The sequence below is a fragment of the Euprymna scolopes genome, chromosome 2 (genome assembly GCF_053919585.1).
Source record: "Euprymna scolopes isolate OS-2025 chromosome 2, ASM5391958v1, whole genome shotgun sequence".
NCBI classification, from domain to species: Eukaryota; Metazoa; Mollusca; class Cephalopoda; order Sepiida; family Sepiolidae; genus Euprymna; species Euprymna scolopes.
This window is the reverse complement of record NC_136483.1, coordinates 106,854,199-106,869,198: the sequence shown is the minus strand read 5'-3', so window position 1 is coordinate 106,869,198 and position 15,000 is coordinate 106,854,199. Positions and strand designations below refer to the sequence as shown.

The 15,000-nt window shown below is 35.8% G+C and overlaps 1 protein-coding gene across 1 annotated transcript in view; it reads right to left on the bottom strand.

Annotated features, from left to right (window-relative positions):
• Window positions 1-1,036: 1,036 nt before the first annotated feature.
• LOC145294069 (uncharacterized) overlaps window positions 1,037-15,000 on the bottom strand; it is a 27,712-nt gene continuing 13,748 nt past the window's right edge. The window contains exons 2-3 of the mRNA XM_080141074.1: window positions 7,747-7,878; window positions 1,037-3,705 (exon numbers count right to left, since the gene is read on the bottom strand). Coding sequence (XP_079997200.1) covers window positions 2,737-3,705; window positions 7,747-7,878 — 1,101 coding nt within the window. The 3' untranslated portion in view covers window positions 1,037-2,736. The remainder of the gene's footprint in view (window positions 3,706-7,746; window positions 7,879-15,000) is intronic.

Sequence of the window (15,000 nt, the reverse complement as noted above, 5' to 3'; positions counted from 1 at the left end):
TCGGAAGAAAAAGAAATGTGCCCGGATTAGATGTGCATGTGGCAACGAGAGACGGGAGAGAAACGGTAATAAATGCTTTTGTTAAAAAAACAAAACTTCCGACCCGGATTTTTATTTATTTTTGTTTGTTTGTTCCTTTTCGACAGTGCCGGATGGCGTGGGGGTCCGAGAGGGGTTTGAATTTTAACGGACACAGTTCGAGCATAACGGCCACGTTACAAATATACATCAAGCTGGATTTGGTCGAGAGCGAAAAAACTTCGTGAATGGACGTTATAATTTTTTCTTGTTGTTCTGCTTTTTGTTTGTTTGTTTTGTTTTGTTTTGTTTTGTTTTGTTTTGTTTTTTGTTTCTTAATAATCTGCCGGTTTTTTTTTTTTGTTTTTTTGTTTTTTTTTAAATATTTTTTTTCTGTTATTCCCTGATTAATAAACCTTTTTAGAAACTAAACGTCGGCATTCGAGTGATTGTGTTCACGGGCAATAAACAACCTGGATTATCGACAACACGGGTGTATGGGTAGTTGTATGCGCCTCAGCCAGCCGAAATTGATACATTATGTTAGTTTGGAAATCAAGTTCTTGAAGTCGTCCAACACGTGCCAGCATGTAACACGTACTTAAAACCGACCATGGTGATGGCTTTCAATTGCTGAAAATTTTTAGAAGAGGAAACGTGTAATGCGAGATTCTTTTGGATAAGGGCTTTAACCACATCCCCATGTGCTTCCTCTAAAGATAGCAAGAGGCCATTTTAACTAAGGAAAATGGATAGTTATAGTTCGGATTAAATAAGATACATTTCAAGTAAAAATTGCTGCCCTCTCCTGCTGTGCGTATATACTAACTCAACAAAGAAAACAATATCAAGGAACAGTCGCAATCTTAATTCAGCAACGAAAGAGACAGAGAAGATCCGCATCCCTTATCAACGACCACATAACACTGTTACATAATTGCGGAATTGTGTTATGTTGTTAAAAGCAAGAAAAAAAAAGAATAACTAATACAGCAAACAAAACACTGAAATTAAAAACGATATTTTATTTTTGTTTTATTTCTTTTTTCTTTGTTTTACAATGAGGACAGACAATGGAATGAATAATCTTGGCCTCAATTAAGTCATGAAGCACGTACACATACAAGCCTTTATTTAATGTGTGCAAGAAAGAAAAACTAAATTAATAAAAGTATAAAATAAAATAAACCGCAGTGTTTTCCCCAACTAAATCTCGTAACGACTATTTTTAAGAATTACTATTAAATGTATACATTGTGGACAAGAAGACGAATCAGCAAACCTCATCATAAGTGAATGCAGTAGTCTGGCCCCAAAAAGGAATTTAAAGAATAGATATGACTGTATCGGGACGGCAGATCACTGGGAACTATGCAAACCACATGCGGGTGGTGCAAAGACAAACCAGGGTTCGTATTGGAAAATCAAATGCATAACGTGTTCTAGAATTGAACGGTGGGTATTGAAATTTATTGTCAATCAAATTCCAGAGAAAATCGTCGGCCATTATCGGCGATAAACTAATGGTAAACGGCTGGTGCGAAAAATCTAAATAAGTTTAAATGGTGATAAGAAGGAGCAAATTTGTGAAAAGTTAGATTAGGAACGTTTTTTTTTTTCACAAAATTGAAACATTTGTCGTTGTTGATATAAGATCCTTGGTGACAATCATGTTGAACAGCGATAATCTTGTGACCAAAGCTGTGGAGTCGGATTTAGGGGAAGGAGGGGGGGTCGAATTTTGAAATCTAACTGATTATTACTGAACATTGGAAAAGTTTATAATAACGAGTCGAATGTTTTAGAATTTTAGAAGCCACAATGGAAATTTTTGGAATCCTAGACGTTGGAATCGGACCACATTCCTACTTGTCACCAAATGTATGTTTAAGTTTTATCCAAAATAACTTTTATAATTTTTACAGGAAGATGCAAGCATACAGAGAAAGAACAGCAATCCTTTTTATATACATTTTTTGGAAAAAATTCTTTGAAACAGGAAAGATTAAGTGCAATTGTAACATTGTCCAGGAACCAACATGTTGTAGTATCTACGTCGCAGAGGAGACCGAGACGACAAAGAATAACTCCAACTCACTTTTTCGTGCAACAACATTTATTTCCTCATTCTCCCACGTCTCTAACGTTATCTACTTCTGGAACGTGCTCTCTCTGCTTTTTATAGTCTTCTTTTTCCTTGCCGTAACATTATTTCGCTCATGGTTTCATATTTGCATGTAGCCGTCTGCATTGTGTTACACAATAATCAGTTCAGAGAAGGCCAGAAAATTGTTATAGCCATATAGGTGAGTTGAAACGAACATATAAGGGACAGCTTTGGATGACGAGATGTTTGTGCACGTTATATTAAAATTTACGGCAGGGAAAACAGGGAGCTGGGAGGAAATTCCAAAGACAAGCGATCCGAGGAAAGAAGCTATCAGAGTAAAAAAAAAAAAAAAAATCTCTCGGTACCTTGAGATATCTACAGTGAAGGTATAACATAGTGCGGACGGCTATGTGCAAATACACATGCATACTTTTCTCTGTTGCTGTTTTTTTTTCTGTAAAACTGTGCCTCTTCCTCTCTGTATCAGACAGGTTGAGAGCCTGACAAAGAAACGGAGTGACGCATACATAAAATGAGAAAGAGGGAATAAAAGATCGCTTCTGTTGTTCCACTTATCTGATTTATAGCGAAGGTCATGGTTACTGCAATTAGTGTATGAAATATCGGAAAGGATTCCACGGTGTTATACTGCTGTTGGCGAACAAGTACAAACCGAACGGCGTCCCCCTGATGAACGCCGGGATGCGACCAAAGGAACTGGCGCTGATTACAAGTGTGTCGCAGTTAATAAGTATCCACTGGTCGAGAATTAACTTCGTCATGCCGCGGCAGATGTCGCCGCGATAGGCTTTGTCCATGTGGATTATCTCCCCTTCTGTGTCCAGTACATTCATGCTGAACATAGATTTCGCCTCGTCTCTCACCTCTTGAGAATCTGTCGTGACGAAAATCCAACTTGTCGGGCGACGTTGACGAAAGAACCGCCAGATCATTCTGACGCTTTCCAAGGTGTTCAACGCTCGATTGTCCCAAGGAATCGTCGGATTTTTACCTAGCCGAATCTGTGCGCACGTAAGAGTCCTATCGGGATCTTTCTTAATTTTGGCCAGAAAGACATCCAGTTGGCGCTGGATATTATGATGCGGCTTAAACAGAATCTCAAGAATGTGTTTGTATATGAGCGCCGTGGATCGGCCCGTTATCCAATGGAGTCGATTTCGATAAAGTTTGTTTTTGAAAAGCGGAAAATGATAATCCTGGTTACTTGCTATGTAAACGACATCCTGCGGGAATTCAGCGTTAAAATTTAACTTCTTTAGGCTGTTGGTGAATCCGTGGTTGTTTCGGACATCTATGAAAATCGATGACCTGCCCGCCAGACTCTCTGCAGAGACGGACCAATTGTAGATATTCGGAACGAGAAAATCTGTAAGATTGCAAGGGTTGTCCATGATGATTCCCAACTTCCTGTCGGTGACGTTGGCCAAAATATAAAGGGCCACAATCCCTATTAGCCTGTTACCCCATCCACTACAATGGACTTTCCCAATACGTCCATTACAGCTGTAGATGATGTATCTGTCGACGCTATGATTCCGCCATTCGGAAAGCGTGCTCTACAAAATAAAATCAATTAAAATTAAACAAAGAAACTAAAAGATGCATTAAAATTTCTGCACTATAAACCTCATTTGCTTTTAGCGTGATAGATTAAAACAAAACACTAGATAAGATGCTTCCAACGTAATGGATGTGCTAAGACTAAAGCTGCTCTCAGGACTGCCAGCAACCACTGTAAAAGAATAATAAAAAAACTTAGGTTTTCCAGGGTGTCGAGAAGCAATTCTCCTTAAGACAACACTAGAAGCAGCTTATTCTGCCTTGACAGAGTTCAAAATAGACTTCGTAGCTTAGTGGGAGGGGTGCACTTTTCTCTTCCCTGCAACCTCTTTCCCACGGAAGAGATGTTGCGAGCCTGTCTCTGTTTTATCGTTATTTTCATGGCAAGTGCTCGTCTGAACTTCAATCTATGGTCCCACCCCCTCGTCACACTTTCACGAAAAACACTCGTCTAGTCAAAACCACTATCAATAATTTCCCACACTCTTTATCTGTGCCCAAACCTAAACATAGATTCCATGAACAAACATTCTTTCTTAGAACTGCACGCCTGTGGAACTCTCTTCCGTTTACCTGCTTTCCAGCTGACTATAATTTGATTGTCTTCAAGTCTAACGTAAACAAGTTTTAAGTAATCCAATTTACAAAATTTCCACTACTTATGTATACCCATCAACCTTTATTCTCGAGTGGCCTCCGGGCCTTTATAAGCGGTGATTCCTTTGTAAAAAAAAAGACTTTTTAGTCCGTTAAAAACCGGAACACTTATAGCTCGTTGGCTTTGAATTGGTACTTTATGCTAAATTGATGGTTGAATATGGTTAAACTTTTCCTCATTATTACAGTAAATACTAATCCATATTAATCGTTATTAATCCATAACTGTGCATCGAACGAATACCACAATATCTAATTTATTGCACTCGAACATAAAGGCCCATACAAAATTTTCGCCAGATTGGCCCATTATTTTCCAAGAAAAAGTGGAACAGACAGGCAGACAATCAGACAGACAGAGTAAAAGAAATAAAATCAAGAAATGTTTCTGAATTTTTTTAGATGAGAATTAATAATTTGGATTAATTGGATTATTTTGACTACTGTTTTCATCTTGAGTATTATTCGCATAATGTTACGACTAATGCAACCTCCGACCTTCTTCAGGTGTATCCTGTCAAACTGGGTAATCTTTCTGTCGAATTCAGGAATCTTTCTATCGAACTCGGAAATCGCAATTGTATTTTTCGCATCGCCCACGTTGAGTGTTACGAACGACTGAATTTTACCAAGTACTGTATTCGTTACGCCATGGAATCCATTTGAAATTCTGTGCAGATTCCCAAGTTCGACAGAAAAATTCCCGAGTTCGATAAGATATACTTGAAGAAGGTCGGAGGTTACATCGATCAAAACGTTTTGCGAATAACTTGGAAGATGAGAACAATAGTCCGAACCTTCACATAATCCCATAAATAACAATGTTTCCCTGGAAATGACTACTCGGGATAGAATTAAAGTGGAGTTTCTGTTCTCTTTTTGATTGAAAGAGAAGCCATTATTCTTGACAAGCATAACTTTCTTTATTATCTTATTTCCACTTAGATTCATAGTGTTTGTGGTTCTGCATACATCTCCCAAATTTAATAACTGGCCTTGTGTCTAACTTTGCTATAATGGAGATGAAAGTAAATGGAGACAATCAGGTATGTTCTTAATGGACAGCAGGGCACCTTGAAGTCCTTTCCCTTTAACAATTTTAAGAGGGAGATTTTTAGGGCCAGAGTGAAATCGCGACAGGCGAAACATTGGAGAAACATAATTTGACAGGACATGTGCATTATGATGTTTAAAATGATATTTCAAACTTTAGCATGATTGATTTAAATACAATACCACACTTCAGCATAATTGTTTAAAATGCTATTTCAAACTTTAACATAATTGCTTAAAATGATATTTCAAACTTTAGCATGATTGCTTAAAATGCTATTTCAAACTTGAGCATTGTTAGGTAAAATGCCATTTTAAACTTTTGCATGAATTATTAAACTGTTATTTTAAATATTAGCATGATTGATTAAAATGTTATTTCAAACTTTAACAGCATTGATTAAAGCGATATTTATGAATTCAGCATATTAATTACAATGCTATTTTAAACTTCGCAATGATTGATCAAAATGTTATTTCAAACTTTAGCACGATTGATTAAAATGCTATTTCAAATTTAGTATGACAGACAAAATACAACTTGTTACATGCCTCAAATCTTTTCAGCTAATCAGTTTCAAATTTAGAGATGTATTCAAGATTATGGTCACATTCGACACATCAACATTCATAAAAATTGACCTTGTATCTTATTTCTATTCGCTCTTAGAAACCAAGCAGATATTTATGTGCCTGACACTTGCTTCTTTTATAAGATAGCAAGATATCTAAGATTGCTTATTTAAAGTTATTCTCTACTTTCTATACCCTAAATAAGTAAGGCATAAAAGAAGAGTTTTCTTCTCTATAATGGACCAATTAAATACGTTATAGTTTTGTTTTCGTGGTGTTCGGTCGTGCTTGATTTTAGGACAAGAGTTCATTTTGTTTGGTGTAATGCTTTTATTTCTTGAATATCTTTATATCGGGGTGTTTTTTTGCACAGAAAAAAAAAACTGAGATGTGCGTTGGAATTTTTTAATGTTTATTTTTAGAGGACTAATTCCCACATAAGTGAGAGAATAGTATTCTCTTAACTAACTAATTAACAATCTTATAAATAGGTGAACACAGCGAACAATGATCTCGGGAGCATTTCGCTCTCGGCGATTTTCAAAGTTTTCCTTTCAGTTATTACGGACTTATTGACGGTGTGTCCTGTGCAACTTCCATAGATAACCTGACTGAACCTAAACCTATTTGTGAACGTCAATATCAGCGACATCATGCGTCATATCCTGGCATATGTTTGTTTTAATGTACTTTGACCCCATCTAACCTAGATGTATGACATCTTTTCCTGTTTATCTGACGGGAACTCCTTTATTTCTCAAACTGTGTGTCACTTCGATCTGTACTTGGTTCAACTTTTGTCAAGATTTACACTAGCTGGTGTATTCACCACACAACAAAGAGCCATTCCTTATGTAACGTAATTAGTTGTGTTACTTGTGGTAGCATCACTATAAGTAGGTACAGCATTTCTAATATGAACCATTGTATAACCATTCTGAAGGTATCTTATTTTGACTTCAGATGCTAAGTTATTTCGAATATTTGGTCAGATTTTACCTGTAGGAGACGTATCCTCATGTCAAGGTACCTTAACAAATCCCTGTACGAAGCTGATGTCTAGTAGAAATTCATTGAAATAAAAACATAATTGTAAGAGATCGATTAGCTAAAAAAGCTATCATATTATTAAACAATGTTTCGTACTTTTGCTAGTATGATTATCAACTAAAATATATTTGCTTAGATAAATCTGGCGCCATGTTAAAAAAAAACGATCTATCTATTTGGCCCTTTTTATACAAGCTAAAATCGTAAGAAATAAAGTCATTTATCCGGATATGTCGTCCGACATGATAATAGATTGTGTGACAAGTACAGCTGAGCCATCTTCGTGAAAACCTCTTCGAGGCAACACATTAATTATGCTGCTAATCTAAGAAATATGTAATTAAGAAATGAGCTTAAAACTTCATTGACTCTCAATCTCTCTTTTTGATATTTCCGCCTATAGGATGATCATGGCCGAATAAATCATTATTGTTTTAAGATCGTGTTGTTGAATTAATTGAAGGATAAGTAACCTAAGTAGTATTAACCCAAAAGAATTGTTCTCAGTCCTCAAATAAAGCAACGGTATAAAAATTATAAGAAGATGACAATCAGCAATATAACGTATGATTCGTTACGAGGCAGCGATTAAACAAATTAAAGGAGAAAATAATAACATCTACGTGATATATAACAATAGCGATGCCAATACGCACCTAAAAACAAAAAACAAAGATAATATAAAAGTGTTTTGAATTACTTACGAGAGCGTTCGTTTCCAAACGGATAAATTTATATTTGTCAGGACTTGAATTTGTTCGTCTCGCCAGAAGAAGAATGCTAAATATTACGGCAACGCATAAGGCCAGCACCAAACATAAATATTTCAAACGGCGCTGAAATATACATAAACAAATATATTACACATACACACACACACACACACACACACACAAACACACACACACACACATATATATATATATATATATATATATATATATATATATATATATATATAAAAGACGAATCTTCTTAATAAACATGAACACCAAAACGAATCTTACGGATTCAAGATTCTAAAAATACACCAGCAACAGACTTATGATGAGCTTCGAAAATAACCCTTTAAATAAAATTAAAATTTAGAGTTTCATCTTGTATATAATAAAAGAGGTGCAATTTTCCCCCTCTGTAGGTTGACGACAACAGACGGACATAAAAATGTATTACGTTTACGCCATTATCCATTACGTCATTTAATTATAGACCGCCATTACAGGCACATTATTTCGTAATAATAAAACATTACATTTATTTCAGGAGCGCCACTATCCTCATCGTCGTAACCTGCAGAGGAAGTAGCTAAATTTTCACCATCACATCGACAAGACTTCTTACGCCCCCCCCCCTTCTACATCGTGTGTATTTATAGTTTAACTTACTCTCCTGAGTTTTACCCGTCATTAACTGACTAGTGAATGCCTACACATTACCTAATGTTAACACTTTACCCCTATACAAATAATGATTTCTCTCTATAGCCATCCCTCAGAATCACATTGGTTGAGATTTACGTATTCAGGCATTCCGGAATGAAAGAAACGTCATTTAAAAACGAACATTCCAGGTATTACAACAAACATGGCTTCCCTGAGTAGAATCATTACATATTAAATATCCCGATTAAAAACTTCGGAATCTTGAACAAAAAGAAAGATTTTGATTCGCACTTCATTTAAATTATTATCAGTACTATTTCCGTTAATATCTTACTTATGCCCCTCCATGGGATTAATGGACTATCTCATGAGGTCACTGCCTCTGGTGACGTCACTTCCGGTAACGAGTACCGGTGCCCGGCAGTCAGAGTTTGGTACGCGGCTAAGCAACAGTTGAGGAATGGTATTGCTCAACCCGCCTTGCCTGTAATATATGTGAATACATGTTTGTTCCTAAGAGTCCTGTGTTTCTTTCGTTTTTATTACCATTTAACACCATAACAAACTGGCGACGGATGGATTAGACCTTCACACCACAAAAAAGGAAAAAAAAGGAAATTAATTTGACTTCAAAAGAACTTCGGATTTACAAGCTAAGAATTCGGCTGGCAATTACTTTTTAAAAACAAAATTCTAAAAGCAAAAAAAGAAATGAAGACAAGGCAAAGCTCTCGCCTCAATTGTAAGTAATCTTTTTGTCTCTATATATAAATTGTAAAGAACTGTACCAAACGAATTTTTGCTAATGCCGTAATAAGTAATTTGGTTGCTTATTGAAAAAAAAGAGAGAAATTTGATCCAAATTCACCGCGAAACAATTCTAATTGTAACTTGTCTACTGTTCATTCTTATGCAAGGTCGGACATTTTTCAAATGAAGAGAAAAGTTTATTTTTTTGCCTTTTCTTTCTGCTGCTAACTTTATGCAAATGTCTATCGGACATAGAGAAATGTTTTTCCCCCCTTTCCTTTTACTTGAACTAAAGTAGTATTGAAAGGAATGACTTTTTCATTTGGGTGGAATTTTCTGAAATATTCTATTTTTAACTGTCGGTACTAAAGTGAAAAAAAAAATTTCTTCCTCGTAGGGACACCCCCACACACACACATAAAAAACTAGCCATTTTGGTTAACTTCCGGACAATTCCACAATTATTTTTATTCTTTTGCAACTGTATTATATCACAGTATATTATTTGTTTTCTTTTTTTGTTTCGCAAGTAAAATGTTTTTGTCCACCCTCATATTAAGTTATCTCTAAGGTTTTTACCAAGAAGCAAGGGATACACACACACTCAAGGAAAGGACAGTTTCTGTTTTTTATTATTTTATCTCTCTTCTCCAGTCAAAAACGGAAATAATTTTTCTCGTGCGCTTAGAAAAGCCATTACAAGATGGAGGAGATTAAAGCAGTATTAATACAGCTAATCAAGGCCCAGATGGACCAGCAGCAGAAAGCTGGAGAAAATACGAAACACTATAGAAACGTTCAACAACTAACCGGAGTTGAATGGGACGTTTGAGGCTTTCTATTGGAGATATGAGGGCCTATTCACCATGGACTGTCAAGAGTGGAGCAACGCTAAAAAAAAACTTTGCCTACTTTTGAGGAAATTAGGGACCATAGAACATAGCAATTTTGTGGATTATACTCTCCTCAGGAAGACGAGTGAATTGGAATTTTCTGAAGTGGTCAAACTTTTATCCGAACTGTTCAGCCCGAATACTACGCTCTTTCATAAAAGATGGAAGTGCTTTAACATGCAAAAAAGCGACTACGACGACGATTATCTGAGCTTCGCGTCCGTGGTAAATAAACACTGCGATGATTACCGTCTGTCTGACTTATCGGCAGATGATTTCAAGTGTTTAATCTTTGTGCAGGGTCTAATCTCATCCAAAAACGCTGAGATTAGACGACGTGTTCTCTCTAGACTTGAGAGCGAACAGGGCCTCACTGTCCAGAAGTTGGCCGAGGATTGTCAACGGGTAGTCTGCGTAAGGAACGACTCGAGATACGTCGAGAAGTCAGACGTAACATTCATTAGAAGGACGACCTTCAGACCGGAAAAATACTCACCCCGCAAAAGCAAAGCTTGAAGTAAGAAAACTCAGACTACACCTAATAAGTACAACCCAGTCACAAGACCCGGATTCTCTACAAGCCCGTGCTATCGCTGCGACGGGAAACATTCGTCGAGTCAATGTTTTTACAAAGATAAGTACTGCAACGAATGTGGCAGGAATGGCCACAAAATGATTCAGTGCAGGAAGAATAAGAAAGAACAGCGTCCGACAGACTAGATCCGACTTGGATTGGGATAAGAACCGGCGCAATTATGTCACAGTTTATATCGCAAATAAAACTGTGCATCTACAATTGGATTCCGGATCAGACCTGTCAATCATTAACCTTAAAACGTGGAAAAGACTAAAGAAACCAACGATGCGGAAGACGAACAAATCAGCTCGAGCTGTGACAGGCGATAAAGTGGAATTTTAGAAAGAGATCACACTCCCGGTTATCTTAAATGGTGTTACTAAAAAAGTGAAAGTGTACATAGGACATCCGAAAAGCTCTTCGATACTGACTGGATGGAGCGATTCGAATTGTGGGACCAACCTATGAATAAATTCTGTCATAGGGTAGAAGACTCGTTTACGGAGGCGCAACAACTGAAGGACGAGTTAAAAGAGGAATTTCCAGAAGTATTCTCACTAGGATTAGGAAAATGTACAAAGGCTATAGCAAGATCCGAACTAAAAGAAAACACTCTGCCCGTTTTCAAGAAGAAACGAAACGTCCCATTTGCAGCAATAAAGAACATCATCAAGGAATTGGATCGGCTGGAAGAGGCCGGAATACTATCGAAAGTAAGCAGGAGTGATTGGGCAGCCCCTACCGTATATGTGACCAAGAAAACAAACCAGATTCGTGTATGTGCGGATTACTCCACGGGTCTGAACGCAGCCCTCAAAGATTACCGCTATTACTTCCCACACCAGAGGAGATATTCAACAAATTAGACGGTGGTAAAGTATTTTCTAAGGTGGATTTGTGCGACGCATATTTGCAAATTCCCGTCGAGGCGGAATGTTCAAAACTCCTCTGTATAAATACACACACAGGGGACCCTACAAGTTTGAAAGGTTAGTTTTCGGAGAAGCTCGCACCTGCGTTTTCCATCACGTCATGGACACCATGCTGGGCGGCCTCGATTTCGCTTGCGCCTACTTGGATGATATTGTCATAGCCAGTAAATCCACAGATGAGCACTGAAAACACATACATTTTCGGTTTGAAAGTAAAAGAAGCAAAGTGTAACTTCCCGATGAAGGAAATACGTTATTTAGGTCACATTATTGATAAAGATGGTAGAGAATAATAGTAGCGTGTGACGCAAGCTCATTTTGGTGTGGGAGCTTGCATACTTCATATAATGCTTGACGGTACCAGGAAACCGATCGCACATGCATCAAGAACGCTAATAACGACTGAAAAACAGTACTCTCAAATTGAAAAAGAAGCCTTGAGTATTATATTCTCTGTGACAAAGACGGCAGAAAATTTGCTCACGATTTTTGGTTTAAAAAAAAAGCTTACCGACATATACGGCTAATAGACTGTTGAGATGGATCCATTATAACTGAATTATGATTTCACCCTGGAGTACTTGTCTTCGAAACAAATAAGTCATGCAGATAGCCTATCTAGGCTGATACCATTGAAAAGGGATCCGTTTGAAGATTCCATCATTGCCACTGTTCGGACAGACGGGGAAATAAAAACGATGATGGGCAACACAATCAGAGAACTCCCGGTATCTCTACCAGAGATTAAAAGGGAAGCAGACAAGGATGACTTAATCTGTGACATAAAAAAAATAAGATCGACATAAAGGGCGATGTTCCGGATGTATTTCCCCTTTACGATGAGGTTTTACTATACGGCGAAAAAGTGGTGATTCCTAAATGTCTCCAAAAACGAATTCTACGGGATTTTCACACAGGACATCCTGGAAGAAATCGTATGAAGAGTTTGATGAGGAGCTATGTCTACTGGCCAAATATAGACAAGGACATTAATGAGAGCGCAGACTCGTGCACAGGCTGTGCCCTTGCGGCTAAATCACCGCCGATTACGTTTAAACCTTGGCCAAAGACTGACCAGCCATGGTCTAGGGTGCACATCGATTTTTCAGGTCCACTCGAGGACAGTTTGGTACGCAGCTAAATTTATATATCACAAATTGAAGACAAAAGATCAATAAATATAATAAGCTAATTTAAAACAAAAAAAGAACAGGTATTTGCAAATTTTCCTGTAAAGTCCAAAGTTTAAAACCTTTTTTTTTAAACCACGTTGAATTTTTTTTAAGTGAAACCTTATAATAAGGTTATATTGTCCAGAAAATTTCATAGAATTACGACATTTTTTCTATTTCATTCAATGTTTTTTTTTAGATATTTAAAAACATTCACTCCATAAAGAAGTAATAAAATATATTAAATCAAAAACTTATGTATTTCTTTGAGAAAAGAAAAAAAAAGAAAAAGTTCGTCGATTGTTTGTTTTTAGGCAAAAACTGATAGGTAAAATGTGATTATTTTTTACATACGCTGCCACATATTTCTTTACGTACAAGGCTTCACGGCTTACCCGTATGTGTTGTTTTTACGTCCTTTTATCCATCCGTATTTCAAAACAGGAAGAAACACCGCTTCGCTAACACCGGCTAATGCTTACGTAATGGCGGTCTTTTCAAATAGGTGTTTAAAAAATATTCTTTTATTTAAAAAATACATCGAATATAAAATATAAATATGGACAAATTCTCATAAATGAAGAATGGAAGAATCCATTGATTAGTACTTTATATAAGTAAGTGATTTTTTTAAATTCATATATATTTATTATATTTAGATAAAGTTAAAATTCGTTGAATTTCGTGAAATCTTTTTTAAAGAAAACCGACTTAAAAAACATATTGTATATTTTTCGATAAAATCTTTTATTATTTTGAAGTTTGGTCTTTGCTCCTTTTATTGAAAAAAATTAGGGTTTAAATTACCTTATTCATATTGTTATAAGCTTCAAAAGATAGCGAGTCTACATAATCCCTCCTTTTTTAATGGCAAATTCTGACCCTCCTAGTAATTCACGCTATTATTTCACAGGTTCAGATATAGTTTATTACTTTAAATTAACCTTTTACTTTAGTAATAAGGTTACAGCCATAGTATTTACTTTTATATATATATATATATATATATATATATATATATATATATATATATATATATATATATATATATATATAATATTACTACGGCCGCACACGCTATTTAACAAATAAAAAAAGGAGAGGCGTAAATATGGAAGGTTCCTAGGAGACTGAAAACGAAAATATCATTTAAAATTCCGGCAAACAAGTAGTTTAAAAAATATTTTTAAAAATGTTACTTTAAAAAAAGTAGGGTATTACTTGTAAACAATAAAGTAATTTACGAAAACATGGACTGTCAAAAACATAACATAACATCTGCTAGAACATTTTATAAAAAAGTAAACAAGATTATAAATTATCGCAGAAGTTATGAAAAACTACAAAAAGGGCACACCATCACATGTAACTACGTAGATATAATAAACGCAGAAAACAAATAAATCACAGATAAACTTAAAACTATCGATAAAGTTATTAAATTAACACCTAAGGAAGCATACATCCGATTAAAGGATCACAAAAACAATTTCAACCATAAACCTACTACTTGCTTAATTGATCTTACTAGGCCCAGAATAGGAAGGATTAGCGGTGCTGTTTTGGCTTGTTATCTAAGTCTCGTGAATTTACTTTGTCATGCAATCTAGTCTTTTTTCCTTTTAATGGTACGGTATGCATCTAAAGTATTCGTCATTTGGGGATTTCGTTATGTTTTAAAAAATCTAATTTAATTGTTCGTATTAGCCGTAATTTACATTTTTACGAAATGTTAAAATTCTCAATCTATATATCTCACACTTATCATTGTTGTTGTTGTTGTTGTTGTTGTTGTTGTTTTGGGGTTTTTTACCTTAAAGTAGTAATTATTTTATTATTATTTTAGCTCCTTACATCAAGTGGCTTCATACCTTGTCTGGGACGATTTTCATTAGAAAAAACCACTCATTGTTCATAATAAAGGGAATATGTTAACAACAAATTCATACGGTGAATTTATTTTTAGTACTCAATAGTAAAAAGGCTCTACTATCTTTTTGTAAAAATATACTTCCTAGTCTAAATGGTCCTATATATGACCTTAAAAGGCATTTATTTAGGAACTGTTATGCTAGTCTATATAATGCCAAAGTACTTCAACCACAAAAAAAATTGCAACATTTTTTATGGTTTTATGTCAGGTTATGTCTATCGTATATCATAGTAAAAGTTGGACAAGATTTGTAGTTTGGGAAAGTTTCTAATTTCCAAGTTGAATATTTTCAACTTACAAGTCATTTTCCATTGTTTTA